The sequence below is a fragment of the Lissotriton vulgaris genome, unplaced genomic scaffold, assembly GCF_964263255.1.
Source record: "Lissotriton vulgaris unplaced genomic scaffold, aLisVul1.2 SCAFFOLD_850, whole genome shotgun sequence".
In the NCBI taxonomy this organism is placed as follows: domain Eukaryota; kingdom Metazoa; phylum Chordata; class Amphibia; order Caudata; family Salamandridae; genus Lissotriton; species Lissotriton vulgaris.
Window position 1 is genome coordinate 641,465 of NW_028247634.1, and position 24,962 is coordinate 666,426.

The 24,962-nt window shown below is 43.6% G+C and overlaps 1 protein-coding gene across 1 annotated transcript in view; it reads right to left on the bottom strand.

Moving 5' to 3' along the window:
• Positions 1-3,427: 3,427 nt before the first annotated feature.
• Positions 3,428-24,962, bottom strand: part of LOC147665088 (protein phosphatase 1 regulatory subunit 16A-like) — a 96,920-nt gene continuing 75,385 nt past the window's right edge. The window contains exons 7-10 of the mRNA XM_086949770.1: positions 22,152-22,227; positions 19,454-19,583; positions 7,648-7,810; positions 3,428-5,595 (exon numbers count right to left, since the gene is read on the bottom strand). Coding sequence (XP_086805896.1) covers positions 5,113-5,595; positions 7,648-7,810; positions 19,454-19,583; positions 22,152-22,227 — 852 coding nt within the window. The 3' untranslated portion in view covers positions 3,428-5,112. The remainder of the gene's footprint in view (positions 5,596-7,647; positions 7,811-19,453; positions 19,584-22,151; positions 22,228-24,962) is intronic.

Consider the following 24,962-nt stretch of genomic DNA (forward strand, 5'->3'; position numbering starts at 1 on the left):
AACCTATGTGGCAAAGACCATTGCTGAAGCTACAGACAAATCTAAGACATTGTTCAACTTAGTAAAGGATTTGGCTGGTGCTAATTCCACAGCTAAACCCCCTTCGTTATACGAAGTACAATGTGAAGAGCTAGCATTGTTCTTTACAAACAAAATAGAGACCATTTACCACGATATAGTCACGCATCAACAGACTCAGGCAAAGATACACCCTGATCCTGATTCTAGCAAGGTGAACACCTCCCACTCGATAGACCTGCCTTACGAGCCTTTGTCGTTCTGGCCGGAATTAAAAACTCAGGATCTTCAAGCCATTTTAGGGAAACTGAAGTCGGGCTCCCCGATTGACCCCCTTCCTGTCTCAGTATTAAAACTCCTTGACACCTCACAACTTTCTGTGATATGTCAGACCCTCAACTTATCCCTATCTTCAGCGAAAGTTCCATCTGTGTGGAAACATGCAATGGTCTCGCCACTGTTAAAAAAACCTTGAGCAGACCCCAAAATCATGGCCAAGTTCCGTCCGATATCACTGCTACCTGCCTTCTCCAAAATCCTGGAGACACATGTCCACGGTCATCTTGCCAAATACTCGGAGAGAAATGGCTTACTACATTCTTCCCAATCGGGTTTCCGCCCTGGCTTCTCGACCGAGACTACATTGCTCGGGGTGACATAAAATCTTCGCCTTTTTGTCGACAGAGGGGAGTCTGCTGCGCTGATCCTTTTGGATCTCAGCGCAGCATTTGACACCATCTCCCATCCTATTTTGCTAAAATCTCTCACGGCCATGGGCATTAGAGGAACCGCTTTGGATTGGATTGCATCGTTCCTTACTCTTAGGACTTTTCAGATTGCCTCCAATACCTCGACCTCAAAAATCCATCATTCCCCATATGGTGTTCCCCAGGGATCAGTTGTGAGTTCCCTACTTTTTAATCTGTATGTAACCCCTCTTGCCCAGATTGCGGAAGATACAGGCCTAAATATGTATACATACGCAGACGACTCCCAGATTATTTTCTCCCTTTCAAAAGATGAACAGAACGCCCCCTCTTGCCTTCAAAATGGCCTCAGAAAGATTGCAACTTGGATGAGTAACAACCTACTCAAGTTAAATGGCAACAAAACGGAGGTTCTAGTCGTGGGTCCAGATCACTACTTGTGGAACCCCAGGCACTGGCCCTCTGAAATGGGCCTTCTACCTACCCCGTCAAACCAAGTATGTAATCTGGGTATCATCATTGACAATAAACTAACCATGGAGCCGCAAGTCAAAAATGTCACTGCCATCTGTTTCACCATACTGAGATGGCTCAGAAAAATCATCTGGATGTTGCCAGAAGACACGCAGAAGTCAGTAGTCAATGCTCTGATCACCTCCCGATTAGATTACGGGATCGTCCTGTATCTGGGATCAACAAAAGCAGTGAAGAGACATCTCCAACTAGTCCAAAATGCCGCGGCTAGATTACTTTGCAAGTGTCCTAGAAGGGAGAGAATATCTGGACACATCAAGGCGCTCCATTGGTTAAAAATTGAAAACCGCGTGAAATTTAAGACTCTGAGCCTTATGCACAGAATCAAATGGGGGAATGCCCCCAGATATCTACAATCCCTTGTGCAGGCTTATATGCCGGCTCGCTGTCTCAGGTCGGCATCTCAAGGCCTCTTTTGCGTACCGAAAGTGCGCAGAGCTACGATCGGAGGAAGGTCTTTCTCACTGCTGGGCCCCAAGCTATGGAACACTCTCCCACTGAACTTACGTCTGGAAACTCGCTATGACCACTTTCGCAGAGCTACCAAAACTTGGCTTTTTAACCAGTAAATTGCTCTAGCCTCCCTCTCAGAGTTAAACATCCTGCTCTGTAATTTAGTGTCTCTCAGCGCCGGGAAACCCTTTTTGGGTAGCTGTCGTGCTTTAGAAAACTAATAAATAAATAAATAAATAAATAAATAAATAAATAAATAAATAAATAAATAAATAAGGCGCAAAGCCACCTGCACTGGGTCCGTTTGCGACATGCAAAACTGCAGGTTTTACAGACCAAAACAGACAAATGCAAAGTATCATTCACTGTGAATTGGTAGGAAAAGGGGGTGTGGTATGGATGCCCCCCATGCAATTACATTTGTCAGTATTTTGGAAGGTAACAACACCTCAAAAGCAGTGCCAAATTTGCACATCAGTCACAGACCACAAATATTCTTGGCTCTCATCACAGATGCTGCGCAAACACAGACTCTGCAATGTGACCACAGTAAATCACATCAGGACTATACTTTTTAAAACCTCTGTAACTTTATCACAGATTGGTCCCCTTGGATGGGTGAGTCAATGTGTAGCAAATCTGTTGTTTCTTTTGTTAATACCAGGAGCTTCAGTAGGGCAGCAGCATCAGGCAGTGATCAAAGTGCATTTAAAAAAGTATGGGAACTGTTAAGCTCTGCGCAACGGGGGCAGGGTGAGTGAGCAAGTAGGCATGGTCAAAGGCGTGGCTAAAAAACAAAGCATTCTGTAACTTTTTTCTGTCTTTCACGCACAGCCTAAATGAAATTTAAATGCAAGTTATGTTAATCGGTAAGAAATGTACTATTGTACATTATGAAACCTCTATTAGTTAATGCACTGTACCAGAGAGCCTCAAAATTGAATACCGGTTGGTGCAGTAGAGAATAATGACTTTTGTATGTTTAGGGATGCAGGGTCCCAGTCTGTGACAGCAAGCGCTGTGAACATGTAAGTCATTATGTTAAACTTGCACTACACACATATAAGATAGGCTGCTACAAAATTTGCAAAAAGGATTACGATTTTTTTTAAGTGCTTACAAAATATAGATTTTAGTAAAAACCCAGACTATACGTAGTGCAATTTTTCTTATAATGGTCTAATAAAAGCACACACTTCATGGCTTAGCTGGTAGCTCCCTGTCAATACCTCTCAAAAAGAATAAATCTGTGTCTCCAGGAAGCTTCAAGGGATTCCATCAATTAAAAACAGTACCGGCTTCCAGGCACCCATTACATTTAAAGATTGACCAGTTGCGCACATTTACATTTCTTTCAGGGAAGCGGGCACCCTGGCAGGAAGGCTTGTTCAGCTGTCTGCCCCTCCCTCAGTTTCACAGCATAGGAGACGCTCTCTCTTCTGCTGAAGCATTTCATCCGTCAGAATAAACCATCCCGCGACATGTCTTTTCACACAAAGTAGGCAATCTGTTTTCTAAAATTAAATAAATATGGGTGTGTGGTGCCCCTCTGATCCCCCTCACTTCGACCACTGCTTGTAGGACTCTTCCAAGGTCATTGGTCTGTAGGTTTTCTGTTCTGCTTCTATTTAGGGAGATTTCAAGAACTATCTGTATTGTGTTAGATACACATTGACATTTCTTATTGTGGCAGAAAGGATGCATACAATTATTTTGCAGTTTGTATCGTTTATAGATTCACATGCTGTGCAAATTCCCCCATCTGCTTAGAAAAGTTTCATGCTATTCTGAATGCGAAGGTCAGCACTGCTTGAAAGGATTCGCTGTGACGCGAACCTGAAGCCCGCAATGCCCTATACTGTAGATCGCTTTTTCAACCTTGTATTTGGTAAAATTGTTCTGCAGGATATACATAAAAAAAACTTGCTAATGAGAACAATGTTATCCCATGCCCTAACTTCATGTCTTGGCCAAACTGAAATAGTAGAGCGCCTGCCAATTACACATGGAAATCAGTGCACAGAGACAACAGAAGAAAACACTCGACACAGAGGGAGAGGAAACTTCATTGTTTTAACGCAAATGTGCAAAAAAATAATCATCAAAGGGCGTTGATAAACTTCAGAGCTTCAACCAAGCTGATGATTCACCAAAATAGACAACTTGGATTTCTTATTAAAATATCAACACTATATAATTCTTTTTTGTTTTAAATATAGATTTTGTGATCAAAAATGGTAGTGCTTCATATAAAAAGTACAGTAAAGGCCAATCACATGGACTTCTCTGCAGCGCTGCTATCCACGTAGAGTCAGGAGATGCCCTTGGTCCCCGACGTCAAGTCCTCAATGTATGGTTGTCCATCGTACACACAGACGCCAACCACTCGAAAGGAAAATTACAGTAGCTCTCCAGGAGCTGTGGGCTGGCCCAGATACAGCTATGATACTGAAGAGACGCAGACAACACTTGCATGGGTTACAGTTTGCTGACCTCTTTCATGGTGGGTCGGTTAACACTTCAACCACCCGCGGTGTTAAGACCACCTCAATATCCGAAACTTGCCAAGGCGGACACTACTGAACCCATTTACGGACCTTGCAGTGGAGGCAAAGCTGATGCAAGGGCAAGGGAGAACGGCGAACATTGACTCAACGCGTGACAGGGTGAAATGGACCCCAGTGCGTACCTCCCTGAGGAAACGGCATGTTGGTTTCTGAACTTGTACAGTAAAAAAATTCAAGGTTTATTCATTAAGGCAAGTGTTTCTTCATTTTTAAGGTGATTCCGAAGAGAAAGGTAAAAGGTTTGCAGGTCTGCACTCTCATTCGCTACTTAAGGAGGCAATCAAAGATCCAGGTACAGCAACAGTCCTCGGAAGTGTAAGATCAGAAGGTGGTTTGATCAACATCTCGAGGGCTGTCCTGTGTCGCTTAGAACACTAGCTTTCCGACTTCAACAGACCACATCAACAAGCAGTGCTTGCTCATACTCTGACCCTAAAGTTCTTGTGGCTCATAGAAGCAATCGTGAACCTGATGTGCGTGTCACTCAGTCGCGGCTTTCTGTATAACTATATCCTTGCTTACAATTAATTGCTGCACCTCACTCCCTATATCTTTGACCTAATGTGCGTGTCACTCAGTCGCAACTTTCTGTATAACTATATCCATGCTTGCAATGCATTTCTGCACCTCACTCCCCAATATTGCTCGACACCCACAAAGGTAAGCAGACCACTCGTACACTCACATCATCAGACATGCTGTTGCAAGGAGGTAAACAGGGCGTTGCAATGGAAGTGAGCACACACAACCATTCGGATTGTCACACTATCAGCAGACACATGCGCCAATATGGACACCGGCCAAACAGAGCTCGACTGCCCCAAGCCCTCTTGTCACATCAAAGAGCAGCATCGATTCTTCTCTGGGGGGAGCTCTTCTATGGGGGCCACAAATTTTAAGAGTGGGGGGTCCCCACTTGTTGCCGTATAAAAAATGGAGTTCTGTTCAACATCTAAAGGCCTCCTCTCTGGTGCAGTTGGGCTCTGCGGCACGTCCACCCCATCACTGGGCGGAAAGTCCTCGGGGTGATGCCGCTGAAGCTTGGCAGCTGCGCGCTGCCGTTTGAGGTCTGCCAGTGTGTGATGAGACTTCTCATTGCTTAGGTCAGTGGACATCTCCTGGTGGGTGGCCAGCTGGTAGGAAACACTGCGGTCCAGCTTCTTGGAGTAGGTGTGCCTTGCCGGAAGGCCCGTCATGGAACCCGCACTGCCGTTCCTCTGGGCCACCGGCGAGCCCTGCTGCTCGGCTACATCTGCTTCCACTCCTTCGATAGATGAAGCTTGCTGGCCTGCATCACCCGCTGGGGAATTCTGTAACTGAAACAAATACACAGTGAGCAGCCATCTCAACCCTTCTCAGCCACAATGTGCATAATTCAACTGCAACATATTAGTACCCATAAACAAAACTGACAATTTTACATTGTTAATTCACTTCTTGCTGCTCTTTTTAATGTATGGATGTGGAAATTGTAGTTGCCAGTATGAGGGGTATTATTGTGTACCTTGTGAGAACAATAAAGCTGTGATCGCTTAGCTTAGGGAGCCTTTGCAGAGAAGTTGACACGTTCAAAAGGACAATCTGTCCAAATGACAAAAGGCATCAGACGAGAACACTCTCCAGCATCTTGCTATCTCCTTATTCACAATTAGTCCTACAATTCGGGCAGCAGTGTTGTTAAATTACTCCCACTGAGCAAAATTACTCCCAGTCATGCTTCTTGTACTAGACGTTCCTAGTTTCCACTTCTTGTAGGTCTATGGAATGTCCTGGCTGCAGGCGAGGGGACCAGAACATCTCTTGCACATCAAAGAAATCAAATTTGTATGGAGCTGTATACGCATCACGCAGGCGCCACTCTTTAACGTGCGCACTCACTTCCCATATCCAGGTCCGTTTCACTCGGTTTACATATCGAAAGCAGAACATGGTGCATGGGTTTGTACTAAGGGCTGGGGAACTCTGGAGTAGCAGTACTATCTAACATCAACATTTCGAAAGGTAACTGCACATAGAGGAACTACAGATTTACTATTCCCAACTCCTCATCTACGTATCTGGAAAATATGTATATTGTCAAGGTACACATATTTGGATTTAGGTAGAGAAAATCTATAATTACCTTTCAATATTCGGAATTTTATATTTTCCCCTCGATATTTGTATAGCTCGACATTCTAGCTGCATTATTCAGGGAGCACACCGTTTGCATAGCCCCACTCTGGCAGAGCCGGAAGAATATTCTCTGGCTCCTATACAGATTGTAATTTTTTTTAAATGACGTTTCAAAAACGAAAATAAGAAAAATACAAAAAAAGCATGCTGCGGGCATGTAGCTGGGTTAGAGTGGTCAGCCTCAGACAGTGAGGGTCTGCTATGAACAACTGAGCCGGGCTTGAGCAGCCGGACTACAAGCACGCAGTAAGAGGAAGGGGAGGAGCCAAACAAAGAATCTGGCAGTTAGCCGGAACTATAAGTGTAGTGGATGCACGTGCTATGCTAAGCATGTCTGATACCACCCAGCGTAGCACTAGGACGAGTGGAAAGCCAGAGGACGCGTAAGGGGTTTAAGTCTACAGAGTGTACATGTATCAAATTGTATCAAGGAGTAGAGTTTAAGTTGTTACAACTAATACAATTTGCTGTTCAAGAGGCGTTCCACTCGCCTGGCAGACATCCAGGAGGCCTCAGGGCTGTAGGACGGCGTGCAGTCACTATCTTATTCATCAGCATAGTTGCACATCTTTACGGAACAAACATGTAGGCAAGCAACAACATAGCACAGCGGTGTCAGCCTGCCCTGTATAGTTCTTGACAGGCGCGGTAGCCACTGGGCAGCATACACATCAGGTATGTTGGTGATGTTTCACTTGGAATCAATTTTCCTCCGCAGGACTAGTGGTGGGTGAAGAGATGGTATGGCGAAGGGTATGACAGAATATCAAATGCTATAGGCACAGACAGTTCTACTGGGAATGCACATGGATGGGCACCCAGTGGGTACTGGCATTTCATTGCTAAGGATGGTCCTACCTAATAGCCTTTGTGAGGGTACCATAAAGGAATATTTTACATTTAGTGCTGCTATTTATTTTCCCTATCTTCGATGGCTGAGAATTTAGGTTTCTAAAAATGCATGTTTGATTGCTAAACACTACCTGCTTTCACTGTTTTACCTCTAATTTGACCTTAGCAAAGTAACGCCTAACAGGAAGCTATCAGACAGTGCCAAAATGGCACTGGTATGCTATAGGTTGACAGTGACATGGAATAAACACAGGAAACAGTGCAACAGGAGGGATGAGTGACAGACTCTACTTGATAGGCTCAAGCACTCCTGGTTTCGTTAAGGTGATATGTGGACTCACCGAGGTTTGTTGCTGGAGCTCAGAGTTCGTCTGCCGGTCTTCGTCTTCAAGCTCGGTCTCGCTGTCGCGCTGCTGAACCTGCTGCCAGACAATAGCTTCCTTCGCGTGCTCCCTTCGGTACAGGTTGGAGCGCTCCGTCACGCTGACCCGCCGTACCACCTTTCTGTGGGGATCAGACATGGAGTAGCATTAAGTTTTTCATGGTCAGCTGGTGCCCAATATTCTAATAAGCCATCCCAGTAGTCATATTTTTTCCTCTGCCCTGGTACATGAATCTGGCTGATTGACACCCTGTGCCCTTCCTACATCTCAGTCCAGAATGACTAGCTGAGGCTTATTACAGACATTTGTATCAAAACCCATAAAGAACTCCCAGTTGTCAATAACCTCCATATATTATAGGGCGTTTACATTCTTAATGCCTTACATCTGTTCTCTCTTCAGTCTAAGTTAACTTCTTAAGTCGCCTCACCTTAACCACCCTGGATTACACCTTTAGTTATACTTTCAGTGCAGGCCTCTGCCGCTGTCAAAGATTATTCTCGGGTAAATGGTTTGTTTATTGTTCGTCTCTTATATATCCTGTTTCACAGCCTGTCTTATGCATTAAAGTTTCCTAATTCCATGACTTCCACTTGTTTCATGTTCATGGGAAGCAAGCCAGATTGCCACAATTTGCACTAAATACCCAGCAACCTGTTAGGCAGCATCAGTTAAAACATGGGTTTTTGTAACCATTGATTAAGGATAATCAATAGTCTATGGTTCTTTAATCTGGAGGATTACAAAGCATTAGCATCAGACTCATGTTTACAGATCACTGTGAAAGCTTGCCAAGTTCACAATAAAACTTAGAAAAGAAACAGACATTTAAGTTTGAAAACCCAGCAAAAACAATACATGACCCCACAGAGCACTCGAATCCCCTCTAACGTAGTCTTTGACTACTTCCCAGTGTTACTCGAAATTCTAAAGTTATGGTAAGAAGATTGTTTGTGAGCACATACTACCTGCTACCTACATTAACCTAGGCTTTACATTAGACCTCCCTTTCCTCTCTGCTAAACCCAACCTCTACAACTCTACACATTAATTAACATTTTTATCTGTGGCTCTTAACACTATTGGGGCATATTTCTTTTACCAATCTTTAAGTCTTTGTAGTATTTGCATGTTTCTTTAAATAGAATCCTTGCCATGTATTGCAGAATGTTTAGTTATGAATGTTCATTTTCTATCTGAGTAATGAATATACCGTTGGGATTCATTCTTTGGATGAACCCGCTTCCAGCTGCATCTTTCTTTCTTTGCTCAAGAATAAATTCTATTCAACTTCAATTTGGATTCTTCTTCTTTTGCTCCACTTTGATACTACAATTTTGGCGACGAGGATGGGATTAAACATCAAGAACCGAATTTTTGACTAACATTCAATAACTGCTTTGTGATGAACTTGACCTTTCATCGCCTGCAAAATTTCTCATCTGCCTGTAAGTACTCTACTTCACGTTTTCCCCTATTCCCGCCTGCCAGCAGTAATTTTCATCTAACTTTATGAATTATCCGTATTTTGGCAAGGGTTTGAAAGCGCAGAAACAAGTATGAGGAAAGGCATGAGAATCGTTTAAAAAAAAAATGTTCCCCTTGCAGAGCGATGTTTTGGGATTTTTTGTGATAAACATTTTGTTTACCTTTGAAAACCATCTCTCAACGGATTCACACTCACAGCTTCTTGTGGAATGTAGTCGCGAGGAAGCCCTCCATACCGACAGCGTCCTTTCGAACGCATTCGCGAGGAAACCTTTCTCTTCACAATCCTTTGTGTGCACGTCAGCATCATCACGCCTCATGCAGCGTGATAACGTCATCACGTCAGGACGGCCATCTTTGTTTTATTAGTTTCGGGTTTCCTTGACAACCAGCCCCGTTGGATAAACTCGCAATAATTTTCAGAGCGAGCAGCATTTGGACGCAATTGAAGCAGTATTTCTTCGGAAGTTTTCTTAAAGTTCTTCTTTTTTCTACAAACATAGAACAGTTGGAAGTCCAAAGTATTTCGAGAGGACACATTCACGAAGTGGTTATTTCCTGAAGTGGTTATTTTCATTTGTATTTCATTAACCCTTTGTTTATTTTGTATTAGTCATTTAAAGATTTTTACCATGACAACAGAATCTGATGCATCACAGAGTACCACACTTGTAAATGCTTCTAGGATGCATTTAACTTCTAATTTACAAATCAACTCACCAAAGGAATTTTTATCTGTTCCTGGTGAAACTGTAGTTGCTTGGTTAGATTGGAAATCTTATTTCTTAAATTATATAGCCAATTTAGAGGATGTTAATGGGGCATTCTCTCCTGAAAGAAAGGAAAGAATGCTTTTGTATTCCCTAGGACCTGAAGGTTTGCGTATTTTTGAAGAAATGCACAATCATCATAGAGCAGAAGGAGATGTTGATGTTTTTAAGACTGCTTTATTAGATTTAGATGATCATTTTTCTCCTTCAGTTTGCATTGCTGTAACTAGACATGCTTTCTTCCACAGGAAACAAGGCAAAAACGAATCTGTAGAAGAGTTTGTTTCAGCTTTAAAGAAATTAGCCAGGAAGTGTGAGTTTGCTCAATTGCACGATGATTTTATCCGTGACCAAGTTGTTATGTACACTAAAAACAAAACCTTACAGGACAAGTTCTGGGTTGAAGGAGACAAATGTCTCAAAGATATTATCACTCTGGTCAAAAAAGCAGAATTGTCTGACCGTTGTGCCAAAGCTACTTTATCTCATGATAGCAAAGGTCCAGAAGAAATCGTAGGGAAAGTTGTTGAAAAAAAGTTGAGTTTTAAAAATTTGAAAAATGAAAAATATGTTAAAGGGAAAAATGATTTTCGTGATAAAGATCGGAGAAAATTTGATGGTAGTGAACAAAAAAAATTCAGTAATGTTATTTGCAATAGATGTGGTAGTTATTCCCATTCTGCCACTTTTGAAAAGTGTCCTGCTAAACAAGCTAAATGTTTGGAGTGTGGTCTGATTGGACATTTTTCAAGAGTGTGTAACAGAAGGGCAAGAAGGGAGTACAAAAGAAAGTCACATATGTTCGGTGTGAGGAGGTTACTTCTGATTCTGAATCTGATAATAGCAATATTCAGGTAAATATCATTCAGAAAAAAAAATTGTTCTGAACATCAAAGGGGATTTGTCTTCTAAACCTTTATGTCTGATTTCTTTGGGTGGCATTACAGTTCAAGTAGCTGCTGATTCAGGTTCCCCATTTACAATCATTCCTCAGAAAACGTGGAAAAACCAATTTGTAGACAAAATAGGTGAATGTTTGGAACCTAATGATATATCTGCTGAGAGCTACACTGGAAATGATATCAGTTTGCAACATGTCCATGTCTATCGACAGTATTGAAGGACATAGAATTGTTTCTTCAAAGGGCATTGAAATTAACTGTCAGCTTATCACCTACGATTGTACTATTGGGAATAGATTCGGGCACTGAGCAAGGGGAGGGGAAATATTTCATCTTTGTTGCTATGGCAGTGTTCAGATTATGTATTGCCTCAGCTTGGCGTGACCAGACCGCACCAGTGTTCCACCAATGGTTAGCTAAGGTCCTAAATATATATAGCTTGGAAAAAGCAATATATTCAAGAAAAGGAAGGAATGGGAGGAAGCTAGGATTGAAAATATGGGAGCCAATATCAAAATGGAAGGAAGAAATATAATGGAGACAATGCACATAAGGTATATAGGGCTGTAATGCTTATTGGGTTATGAGAGAGGGTCACATGGGTTTTAAAAGTTAAGCAGAAAATATGTGCTGTATGATGTATTAATATGTAATACAAGAAGAAGAAGAAGTACAATGTATATACTGTATATATGATAAATAAGGCTTGTAAAAAATATTAGGGCGGAGGTAGGAATTTCAGGTCTTATTCGCAATAATGTGCCATGTGTTGTATATACGTTAAGTTCATATATTATTTCTAATTTTTTTGTTTTTGTTTTCTTCTTTTTTTTTTTCTCTCTCTCGGGAGGAAATATGAAATACGATTGAAGTGATTCTGTAAACTGTTCCTCACCCCCTCCCGGTGCAGGGGGGGGGAAATACAATGTAAAAAGCTGTTAATAAAAAGATTTAAAAAAAAAAAAAAGGAAATGATATCAGTTTCTTAGGTTTCAGGACACTCATTTTTCGATTTAAAGAAAGGCAAGCCACTTTCAAATTATATGTGGCTAGTGATGGTCCACCAGTCCTTGGGTGGAAGGATCAAAAAATGTTAAATATCATTCTCAACCCTAATAGTAAAGAGCAAGTTTTGGTCTCCTGTGAGAGTGTGGACACTAAGAAATGGGTTCTAGAAGAATTTCCTGAGGTATTTGAGAGTCGTATGGGGAAATTGAAAGGTTTCCATCATAGGATTCTTTTGAAGGAAGGCGCAATTCCCAAGATTCATAAAGCTAGGAACATTCCATTTATCATCAGGGATGAAGTTAAACACGAACTAGACAAAATGTTGGCTAATAATGTCATTGAACCTATTGAGGCTGCTGAATGGGTTTCGCCTTTGGTCGTAGCCCGCAAGTCCAATGGCCGAGCCCGTTTGTGTGTGGATTTGAGGCATCTCAACAATAACATCATTGTCGATCAATTTCCTTTACCGAGAATTGATGAAATGCTTTCTTTAACACGAGATGCGAAGTGTTTTTCCACTTTGGACCTTTCTTCCGCCTACCACCAGGTGGTGTTAGATAAGCAAAGCTGACATTTGACATCCTTTTGCGCTCCTTTTGGTTGTTACAGATTCATTCGAATGCCTTTTGGATTGGCATCAGCCGCTGCAGTATTTCAGAGGCTAATGACAAACCTATTCAATCACATACCTGAAGTGGTGGTATTTCAAGATGATATTCTCATCATGGGGAAAAGTAAATCTCATCATGACACTTTATTGAGGGAGGTTCTATCCATCCTCAGTACAAATGGTTTAATTGCTGAAGGCAACAAGTGTAAATTTTCAGAAAAACATGTCCCATATCTAGGGCATGAAATTGATGGTTCAGGTATTAAACCAAAAAGTTCATTGGTCGAGGCTATTCTGAAGGCTCCCGCTCCCAAATCAAAGGATGAATTGAGGTCCTTTTTAGGTTTAGCTGAGTTTTATGCTAAATTTGTGAACAATTTTTCGCAGAAAACATACAACATGCGTACTTTGATGAAAAACAAAGTTCCTTTTTGTTGGACTGATGACTGTCAAAAGTCATTTGATGTTATAAAGGAATCAATTGCACGAGCCCCTGCATTACAGGGATTTGACCCAAAAGCAGAATCCATCATAACTACTGATGCTAGTGGCACAGGTTTGGGGGGTGTTTTGTCACAGGTGAATAGGGATGGCAAAGAAGTGGTAGTCGCTTTTGCTTCTCGTGCATTATCCCCTGCGGAAGTGAAGTACTCCGTCATAGAGAGAGAAACATTGGCTTGTGTGTGGGCTATGGAGTATTTTAGGAAGTTCGTTTGGGGGAAGAAGTTCCTTTTAAGGTCAGATCATAAACCTTTGACGAAACTGTTGACTACTGAAGGTCTTTCTAGGGCTTCAGCCAGAATTGCAAGGATGTCGATGAGAATTCAGGATTTTGTGTATGAGGTGCAATACGTGCCTGGAGCCAAAAATGTCATAGCGGATTTACTTAGTAGGCATTCTTTGTCTCTTAAAGAGATAGCACCAGACCCTTGGAGCGATTGGTGTGTTGCTGCTGTGTTTGACAGCACTCCTACGCTCTCGAAGAGCACATGGCAGGAGGAACACCAAAAAGATGTTTTGCAATCTGTTTCTGATAAACTTATTCAGGGATGGGGTAAATTGGACAAACTGGATCAAAAGTTAAGACCTTTCTGGGAGGTTAGAGACTAATTAAGTCAGGATGGGGAGTTTCTTTGCAGATCTGAGAAGATCATACCTCCTATGGGTATGAGAGACAGAATACTTGAATTAGGACATGAAGGTCATCCAGGAATCACTAGAACTAAGAGGGGTATTAAAATGTTGTATTGGTGGCCTGGAATTGATGTGAACATAGAGCGTTTTGTCCGCAATTGCATTCAATGTGAGATTTCTGATAAAGCACAGAAAACGTTAAACCCACCTCTGTCATCTTTAGAATGTCCCACTTTACCTTGGCAAAGTGTAGCTTTGGACATCATGGGACCTGTTGTTTGGCAAGATAATTCAATCTGGTATATTTTGGTTTTAGTTGATTTGTTTTCAAGATGGCTCGAAGTGGAAGTTGTTTCTAAAATTGACACTCAAAGTGTTATAAAGTTTTTAGAAATGTGTTTTCTGAGAGAAGGTTTTCCTGCATGTATTTTGACGGACAATGGGGTTCAATTTAAATCTGACTTAATGAAAAGTTTTGTAACCAGGACTGGAATTGAGCAAAAGTTTACCGCACTCTACCACCCTAGAGGTAACTCTGTAGTTGAAAGGGCTAACAGGATGCTTAAAGGTGTTTTACAATTGGCAAAAAAGAGTAATAAGAATTGGGACGATGAATTGTTTAGATTAATCTGGTCCTATAGAGTCAAGGTTCATGACACCGTTGGTGAAAGTCCTTTTTGTCTAATGAGAGGGAGATTTCCGCATTCAAAAATCAATCCAGGATGGATTGGTAGGAGTAAAAGAGTGGATTGGGATCCTGACAAGGTTCAACAATCTATTTTGAGGTCACAGGACAGGAACAAAAATTATTATGACAGGAAACATGGCACTAAGGAAGTTAAAATCAGTGTTGGGCAACTAGTACGTGTTAAGTCTGCAAGGAAGGTTGGGAAATTACACTCAAAATTTTCTGAACCTAAAACGGTTGTAAGAGTCATGAAGAATACAGTTCAATTGGATGATGGCACGATTCATCATATGAGTCGTATTGCTTTGGCTGGCAAATCCAATTTAGAAGGGGATATTTGTGGGGATTTGGAAAGAGATTATTGGTGGTTGGATGTTTTTTCTCAATTTGAAAGGGAGGATGGTGTTGTGAGTGAAGAAGATTCAGAATTCCAGGGTTCACAGGCGCCTGAAGTCCAGGGTTCACAAGTCCCTGATATTCAGGTTTCACAGATCCCTCCACAGGTTTCCGATTCTTTACACTCTCCAAGTGAAACACTCATACATTCTAATCCTCAACATTTTGGTCAACTTACCAGTGTACCTTCGTTGGACAGCTCTAATCCTTTAGGTAGTGTTACTTTGGAGGGCAGGTCTTTGCCTGTCAAATGTACCAGAGCTGGGAGAGAGATTGTGGCTCCCAAGAAGTTTGATGATTTTGTTTGCTCTTGATCTTGATGTTTTTTTTTGTGTTCAATTTTTACTTTTCTTTTTCTTTTTCTTTTTAGGAGGGGGATGTGTAGTATTTGCATGTTTCTTTAAATAGAATCCTTGCCACGTATTGCAGAATGTTTAGTTATGAATGTTCATTTTCTATCTGTGTAATGAATATACCGTTGGGATTCATTCTTTGGATGAACCCGCTTCCAGCTGCATCTTTCTTTCTTTGCTCAAGAATAAATCCTATTCAACATCAATTTGGATTCTTCTTCTTTTGCTCCACTTTGATACTACAGTCTTCTCTCTATTTCATCCCTGTTCTTCATCTACCTGTAGTACAACCCTTGTTGAGTCTACCCTGACTTTATTTATTTAGATAACTAGCATTATTAGCGCTAGACCGACGAGCATTTATTTAGAAAAGTAGCATTATTAGCGCTAGACCGCCGAGCATTTATTTAGATAAGTAGCATTATTAAAGAGAAGCGCCTAGTCAGTGACGTGCTGCCTGAAAATACATTATTGCCTGCAATTGTGCTGTGATTTTGCATCGCGCTCGCCTCCATTGTGCCCCTGTGTTGTTTTGGGATTGCCTGCTTGCTGCTGCCATTTTGTTTGTTGTTGACTCCTTCCCCTGATCTCCATCCCGCCTCCCTGCAGACCCTCCCTCCCACTGATACTGACCTCGCTGCCCCACCTCTATCGCGCTGTGACCGTCCTGCTTTCAGCAGAAACGGCCGCTCCACTCACTGCTCCCTGCCTCCTGGAAGTGGTATTGTAGACGCCGAGACCCGGTCTCACTCCCTGCCTGAGCCTGCATTATTGAAAAGAAGCGCCTAGTCTGTGATTAGCGCTAGACCGCCGAGCATTTATTTATTTATTTAGATAACTAGCATTATTAGCGCTAGACCGACGAGCATTTATTTAGAAAAGTAGCATTATTAGCGCTAGACCGCCGAGCATTTATTTAGATAAGTAGCATTATTTAAGAGAAGCGCCTAGTCAGTGACGTGCTGCCTGAAAATACATTATTGCCTGCAATTGTGCTGTGATTTTGCATCGCGCTCGCCTCCATTGTGCCCCTGTGTTGTTTTGGGATTGCCTGCTTGCTGCTGCCATTTTGTTTGTTGTTGACTCCTTCCCCTGATCTCCATCCCGCCTCTCTGCAGACCCTCCCTCGCCCCTCCCCTTCCACTATCCACATATGTCAGATGCATTTGCGCGCAGCATTCACGCGCAGCGATCGCGCCCCATGCGCGCCGAAGGTGCGCCAAAGGTAAGCCCGTCTACGCCCATTCGCACCTGGACCGCGCCCAGCGCCAGACCCCCTGGCCCTCGTATCACCCACCCCTCCCGCCTTACGTACGATGCCACCACCCTCCTAGCCCTTAACCCCGGCCGCTGCCCCAACTGCATCCATGCCGCCCCTGGACACACCCATGGACCCTTCTCATGCAACTCCTGCAAGTTCGACGGCACCAAAACCATCTCCGCATCCACCAACGCCATACAGAGACCTGACACCAACCACCTAAAATGCATCCTGCTCAACACCCGCTCAGTCCACAGACATGCCATCGACCTCTGGAATCTACTAGACACCATCTCTCCGGACGTCGCCTTCCTAACAGAAACATGGATGAACGCCTCCTCTGCCCCAGACATCACCATTGCCATCCCAGAAGGATACAAGATCATCCGTAAAGACCGCGTCAAGCACAAAGGAGGAGGCATCGCTATCGTCCATAAGAATTCCATCCGCATCTCAACCAGCTCTGACGCCAACCTTGCCAGCGCCGAACACCTCCACTTCCAGATCCACACCGACCCCAAGACCACACTCAGAGGCACCCTCCTCTACAGGCCACCAGGACCCCATGCACAATTCAGGGTCGACATCACTGACTTTATCACCCCACACACCCTCCCCTCCGAGGACTACATTCTATTGGGAGACTTCAATTTTCACCTGGAAAAGAGCAATGACAGCAGCACCACCACCCTTCTGGACAATCTCGCCAACCTCGGACTCAAACAACTTGTCACTTCCCCCACCCACATTGCAGGTCACACACTCGACCCTATCTTCACCTCCAGCAAACATGTCTCTTTCAGCCACACCACAGCTCTTCATTGGACGGACCACAGCTGCGTTCACTTTATCTACAATAAGACCACAATCCACAACCACCCTCAACCCACCCTGCGTAGAAACTGGAACAAAATCACCATCGACCAGATCTCCTCATCGCTTCTTCAAAACCCCCCCGCCCTCTCCTCAAACCCCGACCAAGCAGCCATTCCCTTCACGCAATGGCTATCCAACTGCGCCGACACCCTAGCACCGATGAAAAAACGTCAAATCAAGCTTGGCAACAAAAACGCCTCCTGGTTCAACGAGGATCTTAAGAAATCTAAGAAACTCTGTCGCTCCCTCGAGAAGGCCTGGAAAAGAGACCCAAATACCAGCACCAAAGACGCCTTCAAAAACGCCACCCGCATACACCACCAACTAATCCGGTCTGCCAATAAAGCCGCTTTCAAAGACCGACTAGATAACAACGCCCACAACAGCAAAGAATTATTCAACATCGTCAAAGAATTTACCAACCCATCAGCCAACTCCAACGACATCACCCCCTCCCAAGCCCTATGCGACTCACTAGCTTCCTTCTTCCACAACAAAATCGCAGACATTCACAACAGCTTCGACAACCGACCCGGAGACCAACCCACTCAACCTACTGCAGGACCTTCGCCCCCCTTGAACATCCTTAACGACTGGAACCCAATCTCAACTGAGGACACCATCCGCCTGATGAACTCTATCCACTCAGGATCCCCAACTGACCCATGCCCTCACCACATCTTCAACAAAGCAGACTCCATCATAGCTCCACACCTCCGAGACGTCATCAACTGCTCCCTCAACTCCGCCACCTTCCCGGAAAGCTGGAAACACGCAGAACTCAGCTCCCTTCTGAAAAAACCCACAGCTGACCCCACTGAACTCAAAAACTACCGCCCCATCTCGCTTCTTCCTTTCCCGGCCAAAGTCATCGAGAAAGCTGTCAACAACCAGCTCGCCACCTTCCTCGAAAGCAACAAATCCCTCGACCCCTCACAGTCCGGATTCCGAACCAAACACAGCACTGAGACCGCACTCATCGCAGCAACAGACGACATTCGAACTCTACTGGACAATGGAGACACAGTCGCCCTCATCCTCCTCGACCTCTCCGCAGCCTTCGACACAGTCTGTCATAGCACCCTGCTACAACGCCTCCGAAACATCGGAATCCAAGGAAAATCACTGGAATGGATCACCTCGTTCCTTACCGGAAGAACTCAGAGAGTCAGGCTCCCCCCTTTCAAGTCAGAGGCCTCTGAAGTCATCTGCGGCGTGCCACAAGGATCCTCACTCAGCCCCACCCTCTTCAACGTATACATGAGCCCCATCGCAGCCATCGCACGCCAACACAACCTCAACATCATCTCCTACGCTGATGACACTCAACTGATCCTCTCACTCACCAAAGACCCTAACACCGCCAAAAACAACTTACACGAAGGAATGAAAGAAGTAGCCGAGTGGATGAAGCACAGCCGTCTGAAATTTAACTCAGACAAAACAGAAGTCCTCATCTTAGGCACCTCCCCCTCCACCTGGGATGACTCTTGGTGGCCAGAGGCCCTTGGAAAAGCACCCATCCCGACGGACCACGCACGGAACCTGGGCGTCATTCTGGACTCCTCACTCTCGATGACCAGACAAGTCAACGCTGTCTCATCATCTTGCTTCAACATTCTTCGCATGCTCAAAAAGACATTTCGCTGGATCCCCACCGAAACTAGAAAAACGGTCACTCACGCGCTGGTCACGAGCCGCCTGGACTATGGAAACACCCTATACGCAGGCACCTCCGCAAAACTCCAGAAAAAACTCCAACGCATCCAGAACGCTTCAGCCAGGCTCATACTAGACATCCCGCGTAAAGAACACATCTCTGGTCACCTGAAAAACCTCCACTGGCTCCCCGTAAATAAGAGGATCACTTTCCGCCTCTTAACCCACGCACACAAAGCACTTTACGAACTTGGACCCGAATGCCTCAACACACGAATGTCCTTCTACACCCCCTCCCGTCAGCTACGATCCTCCAACCAAGCCCTTGCCACTGTACCTCGCATCAACAAAGCCACCATGGGAGGCAGATCCTTCTCCTACCTGGCAGCTAAAACCTGGAACTCTCTTCCCACTCACCTACGCCTTACTCAGAACCACCTGGCATTCAGAAAACAACTTAAAACTTGGATATTTGACAAGTAACTCCCCCCCCCCTCCTCAAGCGCCTTGAGACCCTACGGGTATGTAGCGCGCTATATAAATCCTGACTTGACTTGACTTGACTCTTTTCGATGTGACACTCACACTGAGTCCTCCATGTCCATCTACACACACTCACCCTCTACTCCCGGCACTGGAGGTGCGTCGCTGCAGCGCAGACTTGTGCTTGTCATGGGATTTCATGATGGCGTCATGCTTGTGCTTCAGCTCCAGGAGTTTGGCTCTGACTTCTTCGTCGCCGCATACATCTGTAGCGAAAGAGTAGGAGATGCGCAATAAAATGGTGACTTACGAGCCTCCATCTTAAAGGGGTCACGAAGTGAAGAGAAAACAACAGTCCTCTTTATTCAGTCTTGCATCTATAACAATCATCAATAATGGGCGTTCTAGAATGTTCCTCTGTTTGGCGACGTCTGCTTGGGTTTTAGATGGATTGTTACATCGTTCACGGGACGACCCCTTTAAAGGACACTATATGCTAGTCTTCAAACTAGCAGGGCCATACTACATATCTAGCACAACATAGGTGGGAGTTCCTTTAAAGGGAACTTTGTACTCTCTCTGGCTGCATTACATTTTTACAACTTTAGGTCGTGTTTGGCAATAGAAGAAGGAACGGACGTCCAAGCACCGAAAACAGCCAGCCATAAGAAAGATTTTCCAGGAACTGGGTATCTGAACGAGTGTCATGTGTGAAAAATACTAATCACCTATTGTACAATATATTAACAGGAATAAGTATAAATATGAGTGTAAATATTCCTGTAAAGGTCTGAAGAACTTCAGAAGTGCAAATCACAGCAAGGGTGAATCAACTTTTTGGGGGTATGAAGAGGTACAGGTGATAAGGAACATAACGTAGTATTTTGCATATTAAAAAGTCCCTTATCACTTTCCTTTTTTGAAGGCCAAAGCTACTTTATTCATTCTTTGTTTGTTAAAATGTGATCTAGTGCATACGTGGCAGATGTTGCAAAATGGGAGGGTGTGGATTCTAACCCTGAATCCGGCACTTGACTGAAAATGAAGTGACTGTAGCAAAATACATAATCTTCATGTGCCTGGATTTGTAAATATATAAACAATGTAATACTATTGTAACTGTAAAATATATTGTGATTGTGCAGTTCAAGGTGTAAAGTTCAAGTTGATGTACGCAACCCTTGTATACCGGATTTATGTACAGTACTCTGTGGATACACCACAAGATTTGTGCTACATAAATAACATATTTCCAAAGGATGCCTGACCTTGGTGAATTGTTACAAGTTCACCAGTGTCTACTGCAATACTGTGAACGGTACTGAAATGTGAATTTACTAATACACTTTGACGTGGGCTCTGCAAGAACCAAATATTGTACTTTTCTTCCACAGAACTTTTTCAGGAGTGCCTTATATCTCATATTTCCACAATACAGCATACTTACACAGGTCACTTAAAGGGTGCATGTGACAGGTTTATGATTGTATAGGAACTGGACACAACTCCACCAATTGAAGACAACTTGGAGAACAGATCAGCATGTTACTATGTTTGTGAGTGAGAAGGATTGCAGCAACACCAAGCCCTCTGCACATTTTACAATATACCTGATCAGGCCGCTCCCATGGACCACTAGTGAATCTATTTTCTGGGCGTGGTGCTGATCCCTTAGAGTGCTGTATGTGTGCCCTGCAAAGTGAAGGGTGTCCACCGTGCTTCCCACTGTATCGAAGAAGGAATGCTGGCTAGTTCTGTATGATTTGATTTCACACACCTAAGAATCCCCGCATACTTCAGCAAAAAAAAAATCTGGAATTAAAGTAATGTGTCCTAGGTCTTCATTTTTTGTTTTTTAACCATTTTAAAATGTAGGTCCCTCTACGTGTCATGACCGCTTCATATTTCTCTTAATAATTTGCTTAGACCTTTGCATAGGACCTCTTTTAGAATTAGGTGGAGCGGGAGCACGGTCATACTCGCAGTCCCACCACGTCATCAAGAGGTGGAGAATTGACCATCTTTCCTCAGGCCAAGCCCCCGGAGGGTCTGAAACCATTGCATTCCATCTGCAACAGGGTCCTGGATCACAATCGCAAAAGCCTCTTCATTTTAGGATTGGCATGCAAGACATTTAGTTGCAGGCAAGAAATGACAGAAATATCTACAACATGTATGTTATTTTTCTAACAAAAAAACAAATAATTATGAATGCCAAGCCAGCCACAAAAATACTCGGCATCCAATCAGACTCAGCATCCAGATTTATCAAATGAGCATCATCCGCAGAAGCAGATGCACGTTCGAAATACATATCCCTGCTGAGACGGTGATAATCTAAATCTGATGGGCCACTCTCTGCTGGAAGGATGGTTAACACCTACCTAGTGATCCCAGTGGGTTGCCCATCCAACCCGTAATCAGCCCCATAGTTCCCCTTAAATGCTGCCATATAGCACGTGCAGTTCAACCGATTTATACATCATCAAACATTCTACATGGGAGGCAAGACCTGAATAACCTCAAAAGTGTGAGTTCACCGATATGTCTTACCATTGCAATGGAAGTGACTTATGTATGTAGCAACCTAAGGAAATTCACCACGAAAGGGAGGTTAGAGGAGAGCGCAAGAAGGTAGCTTTCACAAGGAAGGCTGCACGAGCATGGAACTTGTCCCAGGAGGAGCGATCAAATGAAATGGTCAGTGAATTTAGAAAAGGTCTGAGAGAGGGAAGAGAGCAGATTGGAAGCGGAGTAGGAAATGTGGTCTGGAGGGCATGGATGGAAGCTCGACTTGGCATTTCTTGTTTCATACCAGATGTTGTGGTACCTACCCAACGGCGTCTCATCGAGCACCGATTTCGAGTTCAGGTCTGCTCCATGGGCCACCAGCAGCTCAACGAGATGAACCTGCAAAAGCACAATCATTATTTTTTGCTGACAATGACATCTGGACGTGGGCTAGGACATGACAGCTCAAAATATTGGTAATTTCTCTGCGAGACAAACTCTAATATGTGGATATATACTCCTCAGAGACGAACTTCCTAAAAGTAAAAACAATCTAGGCTCCTTGTAAGTTGATCAAAAGTTGGCCAATTGAAACAAGTACTAAATTAATACCAACTTATATCACGTTTAATAATGCAGCTGAATTTAATTCAAACGTGTAGAATATTGAAACACCATCATATGTTTGTCCACTGCGGTGACCTCACATCAGTGTTCAACCAAATTCATTGCACCCTGGCCTGCGGTCATAGGGCCTGCCGCCTCTCTCCACCTCCTTTCCTGGGGCGGCGTAGATTGAAGGGAAGTGGGGGACAGCCTGCAGCTGGCAGCACCCCTGAAAGTGACAGAGCTTTTATAGCCACCATAGGCACCCGTCCGCCCACTACTACTTGGTTCTCCATATCAACAGCTCCAGAGGACGTAAGAAGGTTGAAAGAACTATCACGTCATATCCACACATACCTGCATTTGAAATCTATCAACAAGGGATGTTTTTCACCTCCCTGGTGTGGGAAGTACTGTTAGTGTCTTAGATGATATCATTTAAAGAGTTAAGGCAACTGTAGTCTTTGCTCCAAAGTTGAGTTTTTTCAAAAGAAACTGTACACCTCCATGTTGTTTTTTAGCACTTTATGTTTAAAGTTGTTCAGTTTCAATGGCTGTTTAAAAATCTTCGTATCATCATTCGACCTGCAATTGACACCTATCATCAGCTGAGGAGGTGGATTCTTAGCAGTGGCCGAACTAGGTGTAAATAAACGATGACTTTGAAGTAACTCATAACAACAAAAAATCATGCGATTACAGTAGATCGGTTTGAACAGAAAATATCTCAGACCAAGGCATCTTCTGACCCTCACACTCTCTTCATTGCATCTCACAAGACTTTTTTTAGTGGACGGTCACTTAAAAAAAGCGAAGATAGTTGGATTATTGCATAATTTCACAAATTTTACATCAAGCTAAATTCAAGAATTTCGATAGGAGTCATGAAATTTGTTGTGATATCTGTAGCTAATCTTGCAGTAAACAAAGGTAGAGAAGGAGACATTTTGAAATGTTGCATACAAGAGGCTTACATGTGCAGGGGAAGTTCCCTGCTGAATTAACCTCCCTGCCCTGCCCCTGGAATGTCCTGCTGACAATAATCCAGACTCCTATGGCATACACCAGATACCGAAGATCACACCACACACAGAGCACTGAAAGGCATCGAACCGCTTGGCATGTTCTCTAAACACCCTGTTTTTCATATCTGCTCATTTGTTGGCAAAGAGGCTTGCTTCTTCAGCAGATCAACAAGTTGTTTATTTGGTGATCTACAGGCGAACATGGTCGGTTACAAGATAACATATTCCACAGTTACCTTGCATTGATAGACCTCTTTCAGAGCTTTCCAAAGGTTAAATATAATTGTATAAAACCTTGTGTATCCCATGGGTGTTCTCCACAGCCCAGATCTGGCCCACTGGCTCCAGACAGATAACCTGGCAATCAACAGCAAATAAACAGGGACCTCCACCGTGCCTCCAGGAATCAGCTTAAGAAGGGCCTCCGCTTGCCAGGCCAGGGAGTGCGGTTCAGTACATCCTCATATAGAAGACCCTTCGCTTGCCCTGACCAGAACTATTTCCCGGCGTTTCTGCTCTTTTGAGTAGGAGGGTTTGTGAGTTAGACACTTCTTTGGGACTCAGAATCTCAAATCATTTGGTGTCACCTGGAGCCATAATGAAGGCCACTGCCGGAAAATCTACAAGCCCCCTTCAAGATAGTTGAACTTCCAAAAGTCCAAGCTCTATTGTCCTCTTTGTTTGTAGAATAGCAAAATGGCCCATTTCCATCTACAACAGCAAAGGCAGGGGTGATAATGACGCGATGTACTGCAGCTTGAGGGGTATGAGATTCAACTTCTCTAGTAAAGCATAACTTTCGGATCTCTTGCCATGCTCAAGGTAATATCTCTTGAATCAATTACTCACGGAATTGCCCTCACGTGATGGGGGACTCAAGATGAAATGTGATATGTTTGGTGTACAAGTGGCATTGTGAAGGTGACTTGAGATACAAAACTGGGGTAAAACAGCAGGACTGTCCTTTTTTAACAGCAACAGTGGAGAGGTTTTAAATGCCAGCTGGTTCTCTACGTCTATCATGTTCTTAAGGAAAGAACTGAACTCTTGATCAAGACCACAGAAATGGCCAACTCATCTCCTCTGGTCTTCTTTGGACATGAAATAACCATGATTGCGTCCATAGATTTCTTTAAGAAAAGCATGGGGATAATGGGAAAAGAAGGTCTAGACATATAAAAGAACATATGGAAGACATAAAAAGCTTTGAACCATAAGTGACTAGCAATACATAGGCAACCATAGGTGAGCGGGGAATAGGTTCCAATGTCCACCTAAGTGATTCTGTTTAGGCCATCACATTTATAATGCCGTGAAGTAAGCCGTAAATACAGGGGACTGACGTGGAAAAGTGTAGTTGACAAGGTCAGGACTTGTCATGGTTTCTGCCCACTGTAAGATAACTGTATATGAAAAATAGGTATTTAACATACCATGAACTAGACAAGTTGACCACAGATATTTGAGAACTAGGAGCCTAATTCCCCAGTGCTAAAACCAGAG